The 20,948-nt window shown below is 35.7% G+C and overlaps 3 protein-coding genes across 7 annotated transcripts; all 3 read right to left on the bottom strand.

Annotated features, from left to right (window-relative positions):
* Window positions 1–1,650: 1,650 nt before the first annotated feature.
* On the bottom strand, window positions 1,651–5,836 carry LOC113236859 (formylglycine-generating enzyme-like). 2 transcript variants are annotated; one of them, XM_026473070.1, is made up of 5 exons: window positions 5,593–5,828; window positions 5,217–5,550; window positions 4,465–4,636; window positions 3,943–4,102; window positions 1,651–2,033 (listed from the first exon to the last, which is right to left on the bottom strand). In XM_026473070.1, exons 1-5 carry the CDS (start codon window positions 5,749–5,751, stop codon window positions 1,890–1,892), a joined length of 969 nt encoding a protein of 322 aa, XP_026328855.1. In that variant the 5' UTR covers window positions 5,752–5,828; the 3' UTR covers window positions 1,651–1,889. The 2 variants fall into 2 exon arrangements, with proteins under 2 accessions (XP_026328855.1, XP_026328854.1); XM_026473069.1 differs by having other exon boundaries at window positions 5,217–5,836.
* Window positions 5,837–8,832: 2,996 nt separating this feature from the next.
* Window positions 8,833–12,149, bottom strand: LOC113236617 (formylglycine-generating enzyme-like). The gene is made up of 4 exons (XM_026472773.1): window positions 11,675–12,149; window positions 11,370–11,541; window positions 10,922–11,081; window positions 8,833–9,577 (listed from the first exon to the last, which is right to left on the bottom strand). Exons 1-4 carry the CDS (start codon window positions 12,123–12,125, stop codon window positions 9,428–9,430), a joined length of 933 nt encoding a protein of 310 aa, XP_026328558.1. The 5' UTR covers window positions 12,126–12,149; the 3' UTR covers window positions 8,833–9,427.
* Window positions 12,150–12,722: 573 nt separating this feature from the next.
* On the bottom strand, window positions 12,723–19,822 carry LOC113236616 (traB domain-containing protein-like). 4 transcript variants are annotated; one of them, XM_026472771.1, is made up of 9 exons: window positions 19,662–19,822; window positions 19,080–19,210; window positions 18,460–18,584; window positions 17,507–17,636; window positions 17,236–17,269; window positions 15,824–15,920; window positions 14,431–14,588; window positions 13,569–13,671; window positions 12,723–12,857 (listed from the first exon to the last, which is right to left on the bottom strand). In XM_026472771.1, exons 1-9 carry the CDS (start codon window positions 19,762–19,764, stop codon window positions 12,755–12,757), a joined length of 984 nt encoding a protein of 327 aa, XP_026328556.1. In that variant the 5' UTR covers window positions 19,765–19,822; the 3' UTR covers window positions 12,723–12,754. The 4 variants fall into 4 exon arrangements, with proteins under 4 accessions (XP_026328556.1, XP_026328553.1, XP_026328554.1 ...); XM_026472768.1 differs by lacking the exon at window positions 15,824–15,920 and having other exon boundaries at window positions 17,127–17,269; XM_026472769.1 differs by lacking the exon at window positions 15,824–15,920 and having other exon boundaries at window positions 17,127–17,269; window positions 17,507–17,633.
* Between the last annotated feature and the right edge of the window lie 1,126 nt (window positions 19,823–20,948).

Genomic DNA, 20,948 nt, shown 5'->3' with positions numbered 1-20,948 from the left:
TACTCTTCGACAACCTCTTCAGGTGATGAAAATCGTTGACCGCGTAACTGGTTCTTAATTTTTGGAAATGAATAAAAGTCACAAGGTGCCAGGTCGGGACTGTACGCGAGATGGCTCATAAGGTCAACGTTGGTTACCTTCAAAAATTCATTTGTCTGTCTAGCCATGTGAGAACTGACATTATCGTGGTGCAAGATGATACGGCGTTTATGGTTATTTTTACGGAGTTTACCAATAACTTCCGACAAACAAATGGTCGTATACCAAACACTATTCACGGTACAACGATTCTCCAAAGCAACAGTAGCCACGTGTTCAGTTCTATTAAAAAAAAGAAGTAATCATCGGTTTAGAGGCACTTTGCACGCGCGCCACTTTGGTTGGTTTCGGCTCATCTCAAAAGACCCATACGCTCCACAATGTAAAAACAAGTGATAGTCAGCTGAAACAAACTGTATTCTACAGCCAAAGAGTTCCATTTTCAAATGTTGTAATTACTTTTTGAATATTGTTTATGTAAGTGGCCAGTTCCGGAAACTTATAGTGCACCCTATGTACGTACAAGGAAACTATCTTAGGAATCATACAGTCGTCTCTTTTTGTGAAAACAATTTAAACCTACCCTCAAAATGTAAAAGTGCTGCGTGGATTATCGGTAATAATGTAGTATATTATTATAAAATTTTACCATATTATAACCAACGCCATTGCGTTGATTCGAATTTAAATAAATACCGTCTTTTGTTTTCAAAAACTTAATCGCAGTAAACAGAAAAAACATAAATTATTATTTTCGGGACGGAAGAAAATTTGAAACTGCTTTTCGAAGAAGAATTTTGGATAATGGAGTGGACTTTTGAAATTTCCTTGTATCTTCTATGGTTTCGGATTTCCCTATACTGTCCCATTTTAAAAAAAACACTCTGTATTTTAACTAAATAAATTTCTGATTATACATATAATGTTGTCCTCTTTTTGTTATATTGATCTATATAAGAACTCATATCCTACGTGGGTTTGTAATGATGATTTTCCGTATCTCAGTACATAGATTTTTTTTAAGAAACATCTCGTCTGTGTTGTCGAAGTGGCGTAGTGTCTGAGTAAAATCATGTCGATGTAACATATTGTCGGCGTAGCGTGTGTCGAAGTTCAATTTTAGAGTCATTCTAAAGTGTTTATTTTTATGTCAACTACATTCATAATTTACGGCTAGAGATATATCTAAATAACGTTCCTGCGTGCACAATCACATTTACCATAGCTCACAATATTGCGTGGTGCACATAGCGTGTACCTCAGATTATAAAACAATTTGTAATCTAAGGCGTGTACGTATTGTTCTCAAAATTGCAACAGTGAAAAATTTCAAAGGCGCGCTATATTAAATGCTGAATTTCGTATAGGTTTCATATAAATAAATAACAAACTCGGTAAATACGCAGTCAGCGAATCCAACATACTGAAAAATTTGATTTTTAGTAGCAGTAGAGCTCCTTGTGAGTTCGTCCAGAGAAGTACTGCCACCATATATTATCTGCCGCCACACACGAACGCAGTAATGTGAGCATTACTGCGTTCCGGTTTGAAGGGTACGGTTACTGGTGAAATTACAGGCACAGGGGACTTGTCCTTATGTCTCAGAGTGACGGGCGTAGTCGGAGTGCCCCTCAGATCTTTGCGATTTAAAGCTGAATGGCACTGTAACTGTCATGGATAGGCGTGTCGCTTTCCACCAGCTTAAAATACGACTTATTCGCCTCGTCATTTGGTATCATAAAAAAGAAATATTTTTTTTTAATTTAAAGATCTTTGGAGCGACAAATAAACGAGCGCGTTGTGTTGTGCGCGCGGCCACACACACCTCGGCCCAATTTGTCTTCAGCCTATTAGTTCAGAGATTTGGCACAACGAAATCCTTTATTCACTCCTGACGTATCTAGTGTGTGTCTCGTACGGGCTGAACACCTGTATCGGAAGCAGTAAGAATGATGACACAGGAAGGAACCGCCTTTAAACACTTTTTCTCCTTGCTGTAATGTAACAAAAACGAATTACAGTTATAAAAAAATACCACATTACTTAAACATTAAAAGACTATACATGTTTAGAGGTTTTGAGCTCTGATCCTGACCTTACATAACCACTCGCAGATAATTATATCGAATAGACATGTGCGCCACACTCCCACTATCTACGATTTTTTCCTGCTTCCATATCTGACGAATAAGACCGATGCGCGGCGTAAACACAACGTACCGAAAATTTATTTTATTTGAATGAAGTACTTAGTTAACAGATTTTTTTGATAATTATTTAATAACTTTCTATCAGTACAATATTTCCGTACAAATAATATAAAATTAAATACGTTCCTGTCGACGTAGGTACGTCATATTTCGACTAGAATGAAAAATTGTGAGCGTTTATTGTTATGGTTTTTTTTGCATACATTCTTTATGTTAGAAACTTACATATCTGTTATAATAACAGTGGTCTAAAACGCGTTGAAAATGAATTTAAAAAATTTAAACAATTTTTTAATGTGTACTGTTTAAGTGTTTTTTTAAACAACTGTAAAACATGCCACGTATAAAAAAAAAATAAAATAAAATAGGCTTCAGGCAAAATACATAAATTTCAAACAAAAAGAATTATAAAGATAAATTCAAGTTAACATAAAAAAATAAAAAAGCTTGTCAAAAGGGTTCTTGACTCAGCATCTGAGGACTATGCTAATTAGGTAGCCCTCGCTGTTATTCTGATATAACCCGTCTTAAATTGGAACACCACAATTCAAATATATGTCACAAAAGTCATAATTAAAATAATTGTAAACGTTTAGTAGGCACTAAGTTAATAAAATTAGGCACAAGCATTAGATTAGACAAAAAAAAACAATCAATTTGAGTAATAAATAAGTAGTACGTTTCGGGCCCTTTACAGGTCCCATGGTCACGGTGGACCATGGGACCTGTAAAGGGCCCGAAAGGTCGGTTTGTTTGAAAAAACAAATATACGCGATTTAAATCCGGAAAAATAGTTTCATTTCCTATGTGTAACAATCGCGAAAACCTAAGAACTCGATAATAAATAAGTAATTTAAATAGCATAATACCAAACATACATATCAAATAATTGTAGACAATTAGGCACTTAGTAAATAATAGTCGAATTTACGCCGATCACATCAAAAAACCCTCATATACCACCGTCGACGATTTTAAGATTGACGCAGCACATATCATTCTAATACCAACAAAATATGGTTATTTATTATTAAATAATGACAGGCATGATAAGGAATTAAGAATTAAGAAGCGTAACTGTGATTGTCAAGACGATAGATAACAAATCAGATAGTAAGCATTGATACTTTAATAATATCGGTTAGGGAAACGAAAAAGGCTAAATTTTGCTAATAGAATAGAAAAGATTTATTGCCACGCCATAACACAAAAATACACCTGATAATTAAAAATTAAAGTAAAACAAAACAAACACGAAGCAAATTTATAAAATTTCAAACAATCCACACAAATTGAAATATCGTCACGTGTGCGGCTGTGGCGTACGTAAAAGGATCTACCTACATACCACACGCTAATACCACAGCAGAGAGCTGTGACGCAGGATTTCGGTTGAACCTAAACTATGTATAATTTTAAACTTCGATTTCAAATAGGAACAAATTTAAGCCTTGCAAATTTGAAGTAACTAGGTACATGCAGGTACAGGGTCAACACACATCAAGCTTGACACTTTTTTTTTTGACACTCAAGATTTAAATTCCAGTCTAGGATGTTTACGATGTTTATACTAAGAACGGTTCAAAGTTTAAATTGTCAAACTTGATGTACTCTTGACAGACTAATCTAATAAAGTGAAATTGACAAGCTGAAAACAGATTACTTTATTTTCAAAATGTAGATTGTATCTTACCTTACTTTCAGACCAACTGTCCTCAGTCCACTCCCAGGCATTACCTATCATATTGTACAAACCAAACTCATTCGGTGGAAAATTCCACACTGGATTTGTACCAATATATCCATCCTTTTCTGAATTGTAAGTCGGAAAAGATCCCTGCCAGTTGTTAGCCCTAAAAATGTCCATTCAATCAACCAAAAAATTACTTGTAATTTAAATTGATATGATGTTTGATATTCAATTATTTTTTGTTAAATTACTCCACTAGTTTGTTATAATATAAATAATATTAATAAGTACAAATGTCGAACACTTAGAAAAAAATCCTTCGATCGGGCTGGATTTGAACCAACGTCGTCCAGCAAACCGTGCCAGACTTTATGCCAACTAAGCCACAGAACAAACCAGCGGACCCCACGAACTTTTTTCTATGTGCTTGTTACAGATCTTTGTTTTGATTTTTTTTAACGACTTTTTTGCCTTAGCACCATCTAAACAACACTTATACCAATTTATCTTTGATGTAGTACTAACATGGACCTATTACCAGGGAAGAGTTCATTTCCCCAGGGGTAAGTGATGTCATAATGACCAGCACGGCAAGCTCCTTCCCATTCACCTTCGGTGGGGAGTCGAGCACCACGCCACGCACAAAACGCCCGAGCATCTCTCCAGGACACGTGTACTACTGGATGATCCATGGTATCTGCAAAATAAAATGCTACATCTGTACCAACGTAATCAAAAACCAAGCACCCAGTTAAATGACGCGTAAGTTTTCGCGCGGTCGCCGCCCGGCGACCGCCCAGTTACCACGCTTTACTATACATTAATGACGAATCTGAATTCTATTTTCTAGGCAACAATATTTAAATTCCTCTGAATAATACAACTGCGCGGTCCTGCCCGGCCGCCGTGTAGGCCAAATTCAAGCCAGTCTCGCCCGCGCGCCTGTGACGCTCATTTAAGTTAAGACGTAAAAGTTAAAACAATAGAGCGTGTTTTGCCATGACAGTTAGATTTACGCGGTCGCTGCGCGGCGGCCGGCCGCGAGGGGTGTGCGCGATGACATTCGTGTCGAATAAATGCACCCTAACAGTTCTTATAAAATTTTACATAGCGAATATAAAACATTGTAACTAATCTTGTAACAAATTGACATACGCCAGCACATCAAGCTACACATTGTCGTATCTTATTCCGTTGCACTGGAGGTGTTTTTCGAACAAAAATGTGTAGTCTGATGTGCCGTTGTCCGTATGTAATAGATGTATAATATTTTATACCTGATATAGTTGAATCCGGTCCGTATGGATGCCTCCAATTTGTGCCCTTTACTTTATACCACCAAGGATGCGTTAACAGGCGGTTTTTTTTCAATTTCTCCTTAAACGTTGTGTTGAGAAATATGTGAAAAACATCACTTTCTCCAACAACTTCTGCAGTAGTCCTGTAATTCGTTGCTGCTACAAAACGGCTAAATTCTTCGTTTGATACCTCGTGTTTATCCAAATAAAAACTGCTCACTGCTATCAATCTTTTTGGACCTTCCTTGTCACTTGCCATAATTACGTTGTCCGTGCCGACCTGGTAAATTCCTGCTGGAATACGTACCATGTCCTTTAATCCTCTTCGTATGTCTTCCTCCTCTTCCTCACTTACCTGTATATCCTCAGAATTTGCAGAAAAATTATTTTCATGACTATCTTGATTTGTATTGACTACATTTTCGGACCGTCTGTCACGAGAGATTCTATCACAACGGCAATCTTCTTGAATAAAACTTTGTATTAGAAACATGAACAGAAATGACAAATTCATATTTACGTTACTTAATGAATGTAAGTGTAAAAAAGGAAAAATAGCAAGCTATCTCCATAAGTATGTAGTTAGTAAGTGACGACAAAACTGCACAAAATTGCATTAAAACTTTTATTAGTGATGGACAGTCGATAACGGTTATTGGCGAACATCGAAAATTATTATTATCATCATCAACTATAATAAAAACCAAGCTCTTTTAATAAGCAGATCAAAATAAATTTTTCAACTGCGTCAATTTCTTGTTTTTTGTATAATTGGTTCCTCATTAATTGTTGAACCAACAAATTCTGTATTCTGTGTATTCTGTATTCTGGCGCGACGGCAGCGGCAGGCGTCGCGGCGCGGTCCCAAACATATCGGTAACCATGTTCACTACACTAACATTCATAGTTTTTAAAACCCGTCCCAAATTAATCTGCTTTGTTATTGTCGTTAGAATGTGTAAAAGAAATATAATTTATGCATTTTTTACCGCCCTCCTCTCTACATTTACACAAACAATTCTTAACTGAGCACTAATTATATACATAATTTTGTAGTTTTCGTTACTTCATTATTAGAATTTGGGCGACTTAAAACCCTGCAGCAATGACTACGAGCGATCTGCAGCTTGATTTTCATTGCCTCTTCCAATCGGAAACTGCGTCTTTTCCGAATCGAGGCGTATAATATTGCGGTGGGCTACCCGATCGATCGATTCCGATTTGAATTAAAATCAGGGCCCTGGTCTTCGCTCTTTCGTAATCAGATATTGCCTTTTTTGTCATCATCTAAGGCTTACTTGTACTACCTTACTTAATCTTAGTTGTTTGGGAATTCTATACCTATTCTTCAAGGCCCCCTTTCTCTAGCCAACATGTACAGTACACCTAATTGACTACTGCTTATGTGATTTTGTAATGAGATACAACTGAGAACTTTACAAACCATCGAACTCACCTTACCTTATTCTTTGGTTCCATTTAGTTGAAAGTGTATAGATGGGTAACAAAATTCTATTATTGTCATTCTAACAACGAAGTTTTGCTTCATTTTATTTTTTATTAGGATACCTAGAGACACTTATAAACTTTCGCATTGCATTGTAACATTTCATGATGGGAATAAATCTGCCTGCCCGTGACCACGCCCAGTGCAAACTTGACCGAAACGTAGCCGTCGGGTTGGTAGGTGTGAAAATACCTGTTAATTGTTTTTCGCGTTTATTTCTGTTTTGTATATTATAATAATCTTAATCTATTTGCGTACCCATTTTGGACATGTTTGACGTTAAGACCGAACTTAAAGTAAAAAAGTTGAATGTCAACCATACTCGATGATATCAACCAATGCTGTTGGTTGATAGGATAAGATTTGAAGTAGTGATGAACGGAACAGAAACGGAAATATATTCAAAAGTAAATCTTAGCGGAAACAGAGACGTAAATAGATTAAAAATCTCCACGAAATAGTTCCAACACGAAACTACTAAAAAATGCGATTTTTAGCAGTTTAATGGTACCACCTAAGCAATCTGCGCGCGCATCTGGATCCGTCGCAAACGTAAACTTCCAATTAAAGTTATGTTATAAAAGTTGCGGAAGCAGAAACGGAAATAAATGTGGTCGGAGGTCTGTTGCATCACTAATTTAAAGTTAACTCTATGATGCTTGCCGAAAGGTCCGTAAGTGTCAAGCTTGATGCTCTTGACTGCACAAAACATTTCTTTTTAAATTAGTGAGAGAGAAATATTTCAATTACAAACATTGACTTATTACAAAGTTCTATTTTTGAAATTATTAGATACTTGCAAGTTTACTAGCAAGTTATCAAGTTAAAACTAAAAGTAATCCACCAGTCGCTGATTACTCTTCTCATAACCGTCGGCGTCGCAATTAGTATAACCTTATAAGTAACTAACGGAAGGCAATGAAACAAGGTTTGCAAACATTAACGAAATATTGTGTATTATTATTTTAAATTTCTTGTAAGCATGCATCTGTAAATTTGATCCTACTATACCTAATTGTAAAAAAATACTTAGGTATGTTGCAAAAAAACCAACAATAAACATTCAAAATGACCTAAATAATTAACAATAAAAAATTAAAACATTCGTCGATGGCGTTTTGTAAGAGATACATATTGTAGCGAAATACACACACCTTTAGCAGAACTCTAGTAAAATCCTCAAAATATTGCAGTGTTTTTCATGTCTGGTCGGCCATTTTACTTTTTATTTTAGGTTTATTTTGAAAATAAATATTACTCGACAGTCATTTTTTTTCATTGATTTATTTTAATTTCCCAGCAATAACGGTTTTTTTAAATAGAAAACTTACTATGAGACTCGGACTTAGCTAAACTACAAATAGCTCACGTATTAAAGTCGATTTTTTTCTACGGCCGGATTCGAAACATGTCGAGCAAAAAATTCGATTTAAATACGTGAGATTTATTTATTTATTTATTCAAAGAAACATACAGCTTACATATTACATAAATGTTTTGTTTACCTATTAAATATTAAATTTAGCCAAATTTTGTTTCCAATGATAGATAATTCACAAAGGCCGAAAGCACTTAATCTACTACACAATGACAAAATTTTGTAAACAATGGCCTAACCAAATGACAAAGCTCTAAACAAGTATTAAAAAATTGAGACAATTATTGCAGAAAAGAAATAATTACTTAATTTATTAACTAAAATCTACTTTTTTAACATTTGACAAAAACAATTTAGTTTACAGGTAAATATATGATGTGGTGGTAACGATCATTATAAGATTTACATGCTCTGATTAGAAACCTATTCCCAGCGTAGTTAGTACTGCAAATAGGTACGAAAAACAATGTTGTGTTGGAGCGAGAATTAACCCTAGGACAATTGAATGAAATACGACTCATTAAGAAAGGAGAATCAACGATGCCATTTATATATGATATATTTATATACGATATCCGGTAGTTTAGTTCACACATATACAGATTTGTATGTTTTACTACCATGGTAGTCGATTTTTTTTTTGTGAAATACTCCACTAGTTTCTTACACTACAAATCGTCGAGTGCGTCGAGGTTGATTTTGCGTTGCCAATTTCGTAAACTTTAGTTGAAAAAGTTTTATGAATTAAAATTTGATTTAATCAAATTTAAACTGTTACAATCCTAACAGTAATATTTTTCAGCTGTTTCTACTTCGTTACAAAATCTAAAAAATGCATTTCATTTAATTTAGATTTTTTTTATATAAGGGTCGTTGGTCCTGGCTGAAAATTTTAAGCGTCGAGAAACTTTGGCATATACTGAGTCAGCGCCCTTTCATTTGCTATGACAATAATGTTATGTTTTTACTTTTGTGTTTAATGTATATTTTGTGTCATATTAGGAATAAAATGTTAAAGTGTCTAACTCTAATTTATTTATACATAAACAATACCATTTTACATTTTCACTTTTTAGTTCTGCTAAATGTACCGGTGATGTGGACACTTAGGTATTCGTTTACGCAATTAATGATTATGATTATTACAATGACTGTAAACACAATGCTCTACCATGATGAATGAACAAATCAATAACCCATTCATAATTTCCTAATTAGAAAACTCTTATCTCAAAAAGCCTACGCGTCCAACTCAATTTAATTATGATAGTAATAAAATAAAATAGGTAAGTTATATAATTATCATTATATACTATTCATAGATTTAGCACAACGAAATCCCATATTTACTCCTGTAGTTTCTGGCGAGGCACTAGTACGGGCTGAACATCTATATCTATAGCAGTAAGAATGATGACACAGGAATGAACCACCTTTAATCACTTTCTCTATTGGCTGCAACAAATATAAACAATTACATTTTGTTTAATAGGTAATAGATAATAGGCTTACGCGATCGAACTCCTAGCTGGAATATTAAAATGTCTATAACATTTTGCATTGCAAGGTTTTACTGATCTACCAGTAACTTACGTTTTAAGCAGCAGTTGAAGTCCTTTTTTAAGAGTTCGTCCAGGGAAATAATGCCACCTTACTTATTTCTCCCGCCAAGCAGTAATGTGAACATTACTGTGTTCCGGTTTTGAAGGGTAAGGGTGCTGGTGAAATTACACGCACATGGGATCTATCAACTTATGTCTCAGGATAACAGGCAAAGTGACAGTGTCCCTCAGATCGTTACAATTTAAAGCTCTGAGTGACACTGTAACAGCTATGGACAGGCGTGTCGCTTACTACCAGGCGCACGACTTGATCGGCCTGTCACTTGGTATCATAAAAATAAACTTAAATTCTGAAATTGAAACTTGTAAAACTCCAACAACCTCGCAGGGCTACATTACAAATATCATAATTAACAACGTTCCCTGATTTTTTTAGAAACATAATCAATTTACCAAAAACAAACTTAAGTTCTTGTTGTATACAATAGTGTTACTATGGCGTTAGCAATACCAAACACAGACCTAAAAAGTGTAATATTTTATACCAAACACAGACCTAAAAAGTGTAATATTTTACAATAAACACAGACCTAAAAAGTGTAATATTTTACACTTTTTAGGTCTGTGTTTGGTTTTAAGGTAGGAAGTTCAATCATGCTGCAAGCGTCATTTTTGTTACTGTACAGAGTTATTACCGTGTCATCAACAACTTATTCATACATGCCACTGCGGGGAACGGGCTCCACTCAAGCGAGGATTTAAGGCCATAGTCCGCCACGCTGGCCTAATGCGAGTTGGGGGACTTCACACGTTTTCTAAGAGGATGAAACTTCTTCGTGTAGGTTTCATCACGTTGTTTTCGTTCACCGAAAAAGCTCATGGTAAATTTCAAACTAAATTTCACTCTTAAATTCTAAAAAACTCAAGAGGTGCGAGCCCGAATTCCATCCCACGTCCTCTGTTTGAGAAACGGTAGGTCAAAACATTAGCCTACCACGACTTCACAATACCGTTTAGAGCGATCGATTTCAATATTCTTATTTTTGTATTAAAGTAAAATCTGATGAATTATTAAGTCATAAAGTTGTTGTTTATGATGTTAGTAGTATAGTCCTCTGAGGATTTTAGTAGATATTTTACAAATAACATTAAAGATAATAGATATTACTAGTTAGAAGTAGGTTATCGTTCATTTGAATGCCTGAAAATTTATTTTTAACAACACATGGAAACACACCCCAGTTTCTGACCAATTATCTTCAGTCCATTCCCACACGTTGGCAATCATGTTGTACAGACCAAACTCATTCGGAGGAAAAGCCCATACGGGACACGAACCAGTAAATCCATCTCTTTCTGAATTATAAGTCGGAAAAGAACCCTGCCAGTTGTTAGCCCTGCAAAATATTAATTAAATCAATGAAAACCTAAAGTCGTCGAAAAACCAAATACAAAGATCTGACAACAAGCACGTAGAAAAATTCGTGAGGTCCGCTGGTTCGTTCCGTGGGTTAGTAGGCGCATAGCGTCTGCCACGGTTTGCTAGCACGTCGGTTCGAATCCGGCCGTATCGAAGGATTTTTTTCTAAGTGTTCGATATTTGTACTTATTAATAATTAGGTATAACAAATTAGTGAAAGTTTATTGTTTCACCAATATATTATTGGTTTATTTATAATACTAACATGGTTCTATTGTTAGGGAAGAGTTTATTTCCCCAAGGATACGTGATATCATGGTGTCCAGCACGGCAAGCCCCCTCCCATTCAGCCTCAGTAGGAAGTCGAGCACCACGCCATGCACAGTATAAACGAGCATCTGTCCACGATACGTGCGCCACCGGGTGTTCCATTGTAGCTGTGAAAAAAATTGCTTAGAAGTCTAATATACATTAGACAGTTCAGATATTGCAACCTAGATAATGTTTAACAACTGCAATATACATTAGATACCTACTTATCTACGTATTTTGAATTCTAAGTTTACCTACCAAATATATCTGAATCTGGTCCATACGGTTGTCTCCAATTGGCACCTTTAACCTTGTACCACCAAGGTGCTTGAAAAGAGCGAGAGTCTTTTATCTTTTCTTTAAACGTATTATTGAGAAATACTTGAAATACACCACTATCACCAATATTTTCCGCGGTAGTCTTATAGTAGGTTGCTGCTACAAAACGGCTAAATTCTTCGTTTGATACTTCGTATTTATCCATATAGAAACTGTCCAATTCTACCAATCTTTTTGGACCTTCATCGTCGCTGTCCACAATTACGTCGTCTGTGCCGACTTGGTAAATTCCCGCTGGCACAATTACCATGTTTCTCACACCTCTTTTTATGTCCTCCTGCTCCTGCACGCTTAAAGGCCTCTGATTCCCTTGAGTAAAACTACCTACAAATTGTATCACCAACACAAATAAAACGGTCGTATAATGCATATTGTTTTTTAAGTTTCAAAATATAGGATCATTAATTCAAAATAAAGAGATGGAATAAATTACTAACATAAAATATAATGTGTAATTTGTTACAATAGAAACTATACAAAATTGCATTACAATTTGTATTATAGCAGAAAATACCTAGTGTATCGGAAATCGTGATTCAATATTATCGATACGATAGGATCAAAGCGATTGAAGTTTTGATTGTGAGCTCACTACTAGGTCATATCAGCGCAACTAGGGTCAAAAGGACCAATTTTATCTGTTATACGTTTAGTGCTCAAAACACATGCAAACTAAATTCAACATAACTATTTTTTATAACTTAGTAGGTAAAAATCAAAGTCATTGTATTATGACTATTACCATCTCAGCCGGGACCTGTAAAGAGCACGAAATGTTGGTTTGTTTAAAGAAACAAATATCCGCGATATTAGATCCGAAAATATAGTTTCATTTTCAATGTATTTTATACCTACATGGCGCTAATCGATATCGACTATTCCACTTACTCGTATCACGTTTACTCGTCTCTCCACACTATTTCTTATATTAAAGCAAATAAAGTGAATTGAATGAAACATTTAATCGGTATTTTTTTTGTTTATTTTTACTTGACTAGATTACCCAAATAGAAGTCGGTAAAAGAAGGAAAAAATCATGAAGTAAAATGTAAATTTTAATCCTTTCCTTATAAAAACTTTGTATAGAGGTTCAGGTGGAATCCTGAAAAAGGAAACTATAACGTGATATTTATTTTACAATATTCATCTACAGAGCCACAAATCTACCTAACTAACTAACATTGTTCTCGTATTGTGCTCCGTTGTAATCAGCTAAAAATAGGAAAGAACATACCACAATCATTCGGCTTCGGAAGGGTCACTATTGGTGGACGAACTCCAAGCAAAGGGGGGGCCAGTAGATAGGTAGACAGTATAATGAATTTTCACTCGGCTCCTCGCCTGGAAAAGCCGAATGAATGTGTTACGTTTTGAAATTTCAACTATAGTAGATTATAATTCTACGAAAACTGTAGACAAGCTAATAGTGACAGTTGCGTAAGCTAATAGGTACATAGTAAAATAATGATATGTGGTTAAGACAACATAAAGTAATAACTACATATTATATCAACAAATAAATATCTTTGACAAATTGACACTAAATTATTTCAACCTGTAAAAGTGCAATATTTTATTTTTATTTTCTTTTATGTCGGAGTCAACAAGTAGTACCGCGAAGATTTTGTGCACGTTTGGTAAGGTAATATTTTGATTTATCTGTTCGTATTCTAAGTGTTTTCTTGATTGGTTTTGTAATAGGGCTGACATGTATTAAAGGTAAAAAGTTTAAAAAAGTACAATATCAAGTAACCAACAAACTGTCACTTTTAACTTGCTAGGCGATCAGTGATTCACGTGTAGCAACACTTACACTAATAACGGTATTATATGTTCTTGTTTCATTTTTCCATAATATTTTGATATTCCGTCAACGTGGCCCATCCCCACCACTGCCAGAACACGGGGTTTTTTAACTGAAATAGTTTTATAGGTTAACTGAAAATCGAATAAAGCATTTTTCTCGTGCAAAATATTTACTGCAAAAGTAAATGTATGGAGCATAATCTCAGTACAGAGTACTAAAAAAACCGACCTCAAAAATCATTCATCCCCTAGTTTGCCACCTGTAGAGGTGGAATATTATTTTCAAATTTACCCTCGAGGTACCCTCTTCCCAACAAGAATCATCAAACTGGATTCACAAATTAGAGTTATCGCGTAACATACATACAAAAAAAAAACCAGTCGAATTGAAAACTAAAAAAACCAGTCGAATGAAAATGTATGTATTTTACAAATAACCCTGTACAAACTGGTATTGCGTAAACCTCCGTAAAGCTTCAAAGATTTAGACTCAAGTCACACTGACGCAGAGTCGAAGCGTCGCGATGCGTCATGTTTTTCGCCTATAGCATCTCTATTTTCCTTAATTTGTGTTTTGCAAATATAGAATCGAGTGTCGACGCGTGGTAGCATTCGAGCGGCTTCGCGCGCCGCCGCGCGTCACTTGGGCGCCTTCAGGCTTGGAGGCCTTCAGACGCCGCCCGACCACAGTGTGATCCCGGCGCACTAATTAGAGCGTCGTCGCGCGTCGCCAGGCGGTGTAGTTGAAAAACAGGACGTGACGCGACGCTTCGACTCTGCGCCAGTGTGAGTTGAGCCTTACGGTCTTTCCAAAGATTATCGATCAATATTAGACATTCAGTTATGTCCGTCTAATTATACCTACTTACCACTGCGAACACATTCTTGTATCGAATACGCAAGACATTTATCACGCTCGTCGACGAAGACATGAAATATTTTTTTAAACGCGGGCACGTCTCTCGTAATTTCTTCAAATTGCGCTTGCACAAAATCCTTATCCTTATACTTCTCTAGTTGATGCTTACTGCAGAATAAATATTACTATAATAATAAAAAGCTTTATGCGACGATCTATACTTTACCACGAGCTAAATGCTTAAAGAGTTCTGTCTGCAACGGCCAACGGAGGTCTGCCTAGAAAGGCAGACCTCGTCGTACCCGTTGCAGACTTTCATATTATAAAAAACTTGGACTTTTGGATTTCTTTTGACTACGTTTTTGTATCAATTGTAAGCAGTGTAGTGAAATGTGTTGACAATAACCTTTCTACAAGGCACCTTATTTAACATTGCGGCAATCTTACGTTTTTACTACAACGCTGTTTTTCAAGAATAGGCGACCTAAACCAAAATAGTTAATTTTTTTCTTATTACATAGCTGCATTCAGAGTAAGCTAAATATTATTGTGAAAAAAAAATACAAGAGCTTTTTATTGTTTAAAATAATCACGCGACAATATGGACCTGTATAAGATTTATCGGCTTTGCATTTTAGATATTCTGCAGTTGTTTCTAAACCATCTTCCTGAGCCTGATAGTCTAGAAAAAGCCATCGACAGGTCCAAAGTGCCTATTAATACAATGCAGCCGCCTTGCGTTTGCACGGCAGAATCGTTTGAAGCTGCGATTATGTCGTCACACTTTTATCGTGACATTTTATTTATCGTCTGACGACCGTCGTTCAAGCTCTTCCCATTGTCATGACAGTGTAGACTTAATGTCAAAAAAGTCGTGAACGACAGTTAATCGTATTGTTCTATGTGTGAACAACTTCATTTAAATGTACAAGCCGCGACACTTCAAACTGCACGACTAGGTATATGTCGTCACGACATACTGGGAACGCGCCCTTTCTTTCAATAGACACGCATATTTTGAAAAGAATCTTGATATTTTATGGATATCTTGTTTTGTTTTTTAGGAAAATGATACCATGTTTCAAGGAATGTAAAACTGGATAACTTCTAAAACATAATTACTTGCAACGCAATGTAAATTCTTCCAAGAAACTTCTAGACGCTAGTAGGTAAGCATGTGTCGTCTGATGCAATTTCACACACAAAGTGTATTGTAGTGAAACAATGTAGGTATACATAGCAATCAGTACGCTGGGCTTTACACGTAAAATTGTTATTAAAGTTTTCAAGGTTACTAAAAGTTATATTTACTTCCAAGAACTTTCAAAATTTCTGTACTGCAACTGATTGTATATAGTATAATCAAGTCGGATAATTTATAGTAACGTAGGTATTTTTGTTACCTATTCGTTATAGTTTGTTCAAGATTGACGAAACAGGAGCGAGGAAATTGGTAAGGGCAGACTAACACGAACTCGCTACGACCGAATTGAGGACGACCTAAAGAAAGGTCAATAGTACGCTTAAGAGTCGTGCATGTATAACAGCATTGATGCGTGTCGATGAGGTGACAGATGTATATCAGGATCACAGGACTTCCTATGATCCTGATAGACATCTGCCACCTCATCCATCATCATCACCATCCCTGCCTATCCCGGTGAAAATAAGACGTATGTACAGGGCCATTCGTAAAATACTAACAACCAAGCAGGACTATATTATCACCATCATAAGCTACAACAAACGGTAACGTAACGTAACGTAAAGGGTAACGTAAAGGGCTAAGGAGGTAAGCGTAAATACCCAGTCTGATGTAAAACGCAGGAGCGGGAGTGGAGGTCGTCGGAAATGACGATATTGCGCGTTTGAACATGCAATGTTACTAAATACATTACTATTAAAAAATATAGATCTAAAAAGTGTCCGATAGTGTAATAAAAACTTTAAAGCTTATTTTGGTAAATAAAAAGTTTTGTAAAAAATCAAGGAAGAAGAGTCGTTGTATAAGATGTTAGTACTATAGTACTTTTCACTAAAATTAAGTAATTTTGTATTGTACTAACCATAGCACGTAAGAAAAATTTACTGTATTACTAACATTATTATGGATCATGGTCCGAAATAAATAATTCTATTCTATTCTATTCTATAGTAACGCGAGGCTGTTATTATTTTACAAATGACCCTGTATATGTTAATTTCATAAAATCTTTCGAAATTATAAAAAAAACGACCTCAGTTCGTGTAAATACATCTATTTGACAAGATTTATTGAAATCGTTTACCGGAAAGAGCGCGAAACTCCGTCATCATTTTCTGCATGCTTTCATCGCCTAGTTTGCCGTCCTTAGAGGTTGAATATTTTATTCAAATTTAAATGAGACCAACACTGAGGTACCCTCTTTCCAACAAAAAAGAATCATCAAAATCGGTTCATAAACGCCGGAGTTATCGCGTAACGTGCATACAAAAAAAATATAGTCGAATTGAGAACCTCCTCCTTTCTTTAAAGTCGGTAAAAAATAAAATCAGCTTTTCATTACCGACCTAGTTCATAAATCGATAGTATAATAAAAGCTATAACGAAACTATCCTAAATACATTCTGTTGTAAGAGATTGGAATTGGAATGTTATCTTCTAGACCTAGGTGATCCTGGCACCCTTCAGCCGATAAGAACGTCTACATAAAAAAAAATACATACTCTAATGGTTTGGGGTTAGCCGTAGTGAGGTGATAAAGCACTTGGCCAAGTTCGTACACGCTTAGCGACTGAAAGGCTCGCGCTATAGTTATCTGAATTGGTCTATCACCAAGAAACAACTTGCAGCCTGGAATTTTCTTCATCTGAAAAATCAATTACGTTGTAGTATTAACAATTACCCGTCACAAAAAAAAACAAGATAGCAAATGCGAGTTTTTTACCTACAACCTATAGGTACAAATAAAATAATATAACAACCCTTCGCTCCAAGAAATTGAAGAAGAATTGTAGGCATATACGCCCCGAACAGAGAATTGCTCTACATGTCTTAGTATACTATGGTTCAAATGTGGAAGTAACTGTCAGCTAACTGTCCATACCTCATGGTACGCTCTACGAAATTCTCCACCTGGTGCCACACCCAGTTCTTTAGCGATGTCAGCATATGTCTTCAATAACATTGCATGGAGCATACCAGATACAAAATTCTGACCTTTAGCTGCCTCTCTGCTTAAAATTAAAAATTATTAACTTTCTGTGAATATACTAATGAGTACAAGTTTAATCAGCTATAGGTATACAAAAGCTAGTCGCACAATGATGTACTAAACCTCGTATGAATCAGAGTGTACTCTCGTTCTCCGTTCGAAACAATTACAGGCAAATTAAAAGACGTATGATGCGAATGAAGCTTCACACTCGACATTACTTGTTTTTCTAATATCAAGTGACGGGATGAACATGTCGTGCACCTGATGAAAAGCTACACGTCTGTCCATAACAATTGCATGCCACTCAGAACTTTAAATGGCAAAAATCTGAGCGGCACTGCCACTGCTCCCGTCACCCTGAGACATAAGTTGACACGTCTCATATGCCTGTAATTTCACAAACACCCTTCAAATCCGGAATGCAGTAATGCTGACATTACCGCTTGGCGGCAGAAATAGATAAGGTGGTAGTACTTCCCTGGACGAACTCTTTCACAAAGCGTTCTACTGCCAAAAAATTACTTATTTGACAGTAGGTGTTTCGAGCGAAGAACGGGATTAGACCCCCTGATGTGAAAGCAATGTTTTAAAAATGTCTGATGCATGCACAGGGCTTGATTACCTCTACCTAATAATATTTTATACGGATATAGGGTCATATCGAATGTGTATATTTTGAACCTGATTTGGTGGTTTAGAGAAGAATTTAGTTCTCTAAAAGTTCGCGACATCGAGAAGGTCCACAAAAAAGTAGTTACTTTTTAGTTGTAAAATTTTACCTTATATAATACATTTTATACGTGTGTAAACATATTATCAGCTATTAAAGGTAAGACATTTACTTGAATTTCCTGGCATCAAAATTTTTAGCATCTTCTAGAAATTGTTTGTCATCCAACTCCAACAGAGACACTCTTTGGCGACATAGCTCTACTAATATTGCATTTGGATTCAAATGTTTTACTATCTGTTGGTAAAAAAAGCTAGTCTCAAACACTATTTCCTTTAGGTTCAATTTATATTGCGGCGGAACGGAGTGGAAGCGAATTTTTGTAGCGATATTGTACATAGCATAATTAACTTTATGGTCAATTGTGTGACGCACAAACTAGATACCGAGCCAAAATCACCGCGTAATTCTCGCATCTAGTTTGTGCGTTACACAATTGACCATAAAGTTCATTATGTACAACATCGTTACAAAAATTCGCTTCCATTTTATTCCGCTGCAATATAAATTGGGCGTTATACTTTACACTCATTACTTAAGAAACAATCGAGAACAAAAGTATACACAAGGTTTCTACGACGGTAAAATAATAATAAAAAGTTTGTGTACGTATTTGTTATAGGTACATACAACAAATACACACTCTTGAAATAAATGTGAAGTCCCTAAGCCACATTGGTTCAGAGTGCCTAAATACTAATCACTCTCATCCTTGCATAAAAAAACGCCTACCTCTGAAACGTCTTCAATAGACTGTTTACTAAAATGTACTGTTCCTAATAGAACAACTTTAGCGTTCTTATCGTCTTGCAAGAAGGTAGCGGATTGTGGAACTGGAAAACTGCCTGAAAATCTTGATGTTACTGAAAACAAAACCATTAGATACAAGTTAAGGTATTGTGTGGTTATGTTTGAGAGCTTGTGGTGGAGCTAGGTGCAAAGCTGCCCCGAGTACCAGAAACAAAGCAACAGAGATTACGATAATATAAACAGTTTCACCACGATCGATCGAGTTGTAACCAGATCAAAGCTACGGGTACAGAATAGGCAACAATTATAAAGACCGTTATTATAATAAGCATGACATTTTTTCGTTCCATCACAGAGTAAATAATATACTATTTCCTTCGTGGTTCCATTAATAATATTGTAGGATTCGAATTGGAACTTACTTAGATTTAAATAATTTATATAGGTTTTGCCACAGACCCAGAACTACGCTTATCTCGTCTGTTTGAATTAATTGAGCGCTATTTTATAAAAAAAACATAGCTCTAGCTTTTATTAATAAGTGTAAATTATACAATTATTTACCTTCAAAGCTAGATTTAGGTATGCAATTAGATAGTAATGCGGTTTCATAAATAGTCTGTACTCTCAAAAATTGTCTGACAATGGTGCATGCTTGGAATCTCATATTATTACGTTATAAAATTGCTTCAAACAAGAATTTATTAATACTCTTATCGGACATTTTAATTACATTATATTGATGCTGGAAAAAAAATAAAAATTGTGAAAATGAAATTTTACTGTGACATTTTAATTTGATTGTAATGACAGAGAGATATTTTTCTTAAAAATGTTTTGAAATTTAGAACCAGTACTTAGTACAGATTTTATGTACGACGGCAGCACATCAAGCTGCACACTGACGGGCTTGTTCCGATGCACTCATCGAATATTTATTTTCCATCGTATAAGATCGAGTATAAAATTTCTGCATTGACCTACCAACAAATGGACGTCGGGTCTAATGGTGTATTTCCACCGGCGAGGCGAGACGAGACGAGGCGAGACGATTTTCAAAACTTGTATGGCAAAATATCAATTCTCTCCTAGCGCATTTTCGATGGAAATGGTTAGGATTGACGAGGATGGACGAGACGAAATTTGAAATATTTGTTGATGTAACATTGAACCGTATTGCTGCCTAAATAGACTCCTTAATAACTCTGCAACGGAAATACTATTCACGATGTCTCGTACAATATAGCGCGAGCTCGCTCGTCGCGCGAGATTGTGGAATACAGTCGCGTGCATTGAAATGTAAACGTTCACACATTTTCGAAATTATGTAAATATTAGATATTTCAAAAAATGTACCTTGTGCTGTTTCCAAAAATATGTTATCACGACACCCTTAAAAAGATATACTTTTATTTCAGAGAAAAATAAACAAATTACAGTCAATGAAAAATATATAGTCCTGCCCCCGTAGCATGGCTACGCATGATAGTGGCGACGCGCGCGATAAAATTGAAATAGGCACGCGCTTTTGGCTATCTAAATTATATCTGATTGAGACAGCCTATAGCGCGCGCTAATTCCAATTTTATCGTGAGTGTCGCGACTATCATGCGTAGCTATGCTACGGGGGCTGGTGTCATACGTGTATCCTGTAATGTACTCGTATGTATATCATTTTCGCAAATATTTATACAATGCATATTATATATTTATAATCGCATTAAAATGTACATGATTAGGATTGTGATTTTATCATAATTACGTAACCACATATAAAACATTGCATCGTTTTCAAAAGTATATATACACAATTTCCACTCCATAATGTCGTATGGTACCATTCTATGGGAT

The sequence above is a fragment of the Hyposmocoma kahamanoa genome, unplaced genomic scaffold (assembly GCF_003589595.1).
Source record: "Hyposmocoma kahamanoa isolate Upper Pololo Valley unplaced genomic scaffold, ASM358959v1 92, whole genome shotgun sequence".
In the NCBI taxonomy this organism is placed as follows: domain Eukaryota; kingdom Metazoa; phylum Arthropoda; class Insecta; order Lepidoptera; family Cosmopterigidae; genus Hyposmocoma; species Hyposmocoma kahamanoa.
Note: the sequence above shows the minus strand (reverse complement) of the source record. Positions and strands in the feature narration are given on the sequence as shown.

Coding starts and splice junctions, on each gene's coding strand:
- LOC113236617 (XM_026472773.1), bottom strand. CDS start 12,125: ATGCATTATACGACCGTTTTATTTGTGTTGGTGATACAATTTGTAGGT. Junction 11,542..11,674: donor ACCAGATTCAGATATATTTG/GTAGGTAAACTT, acceptor TTTTTTTCACAG/CTACAATGGAACACCCGGTG. Junction 11,082..11,369: donor TTCCCTAACAATAGAACCAT/GTTAGTATTATA, acceptor AATATTTTGCAG/GGCTAACAACTGGCAGGGTT.
- LOC113236616 (XM_026472768.1), bottom strand. CDS start 19,764: ATGAGATTCCAAGCATGCACCATTGTCAGACAATTTTTGAGAGTACAG. Junction 19,211..19,661: donor ACCTAAATCTAGCTTTGAAG/GTAAATAATTGT, acceptor TTTTGTTTTCAG/TAACATCAAGATTTTCAGGC. Junction 18,585..19,079: donor CTATTGAAGACGTTTCAGAG/GTAGGCGTTTTT, acceptor TTTTACCAACAG/ATAGTAAAACATTTGAATCC.
- LOC113236859 (XM_026473069.1), bottom strand. CDS start 5,751: ATGAATTTGTCATTTCTGTTCATGTTTCTAATACAAAGTTTTATTCAA. Junction 4,637..5,216: donor ACCGGATTCAACTATATCAG/GTATAAAATATT, acceptor TTTATTTTGCAG/ATACCATGGATCATCCAGTA. Junction 2,034..3,942: donor ACAGTTGGTCTGAAAGTAAG/GTAAGATACAAT, acceptor GTTACATTACAG/CAAGGAGAAAAAGTGTTTAA.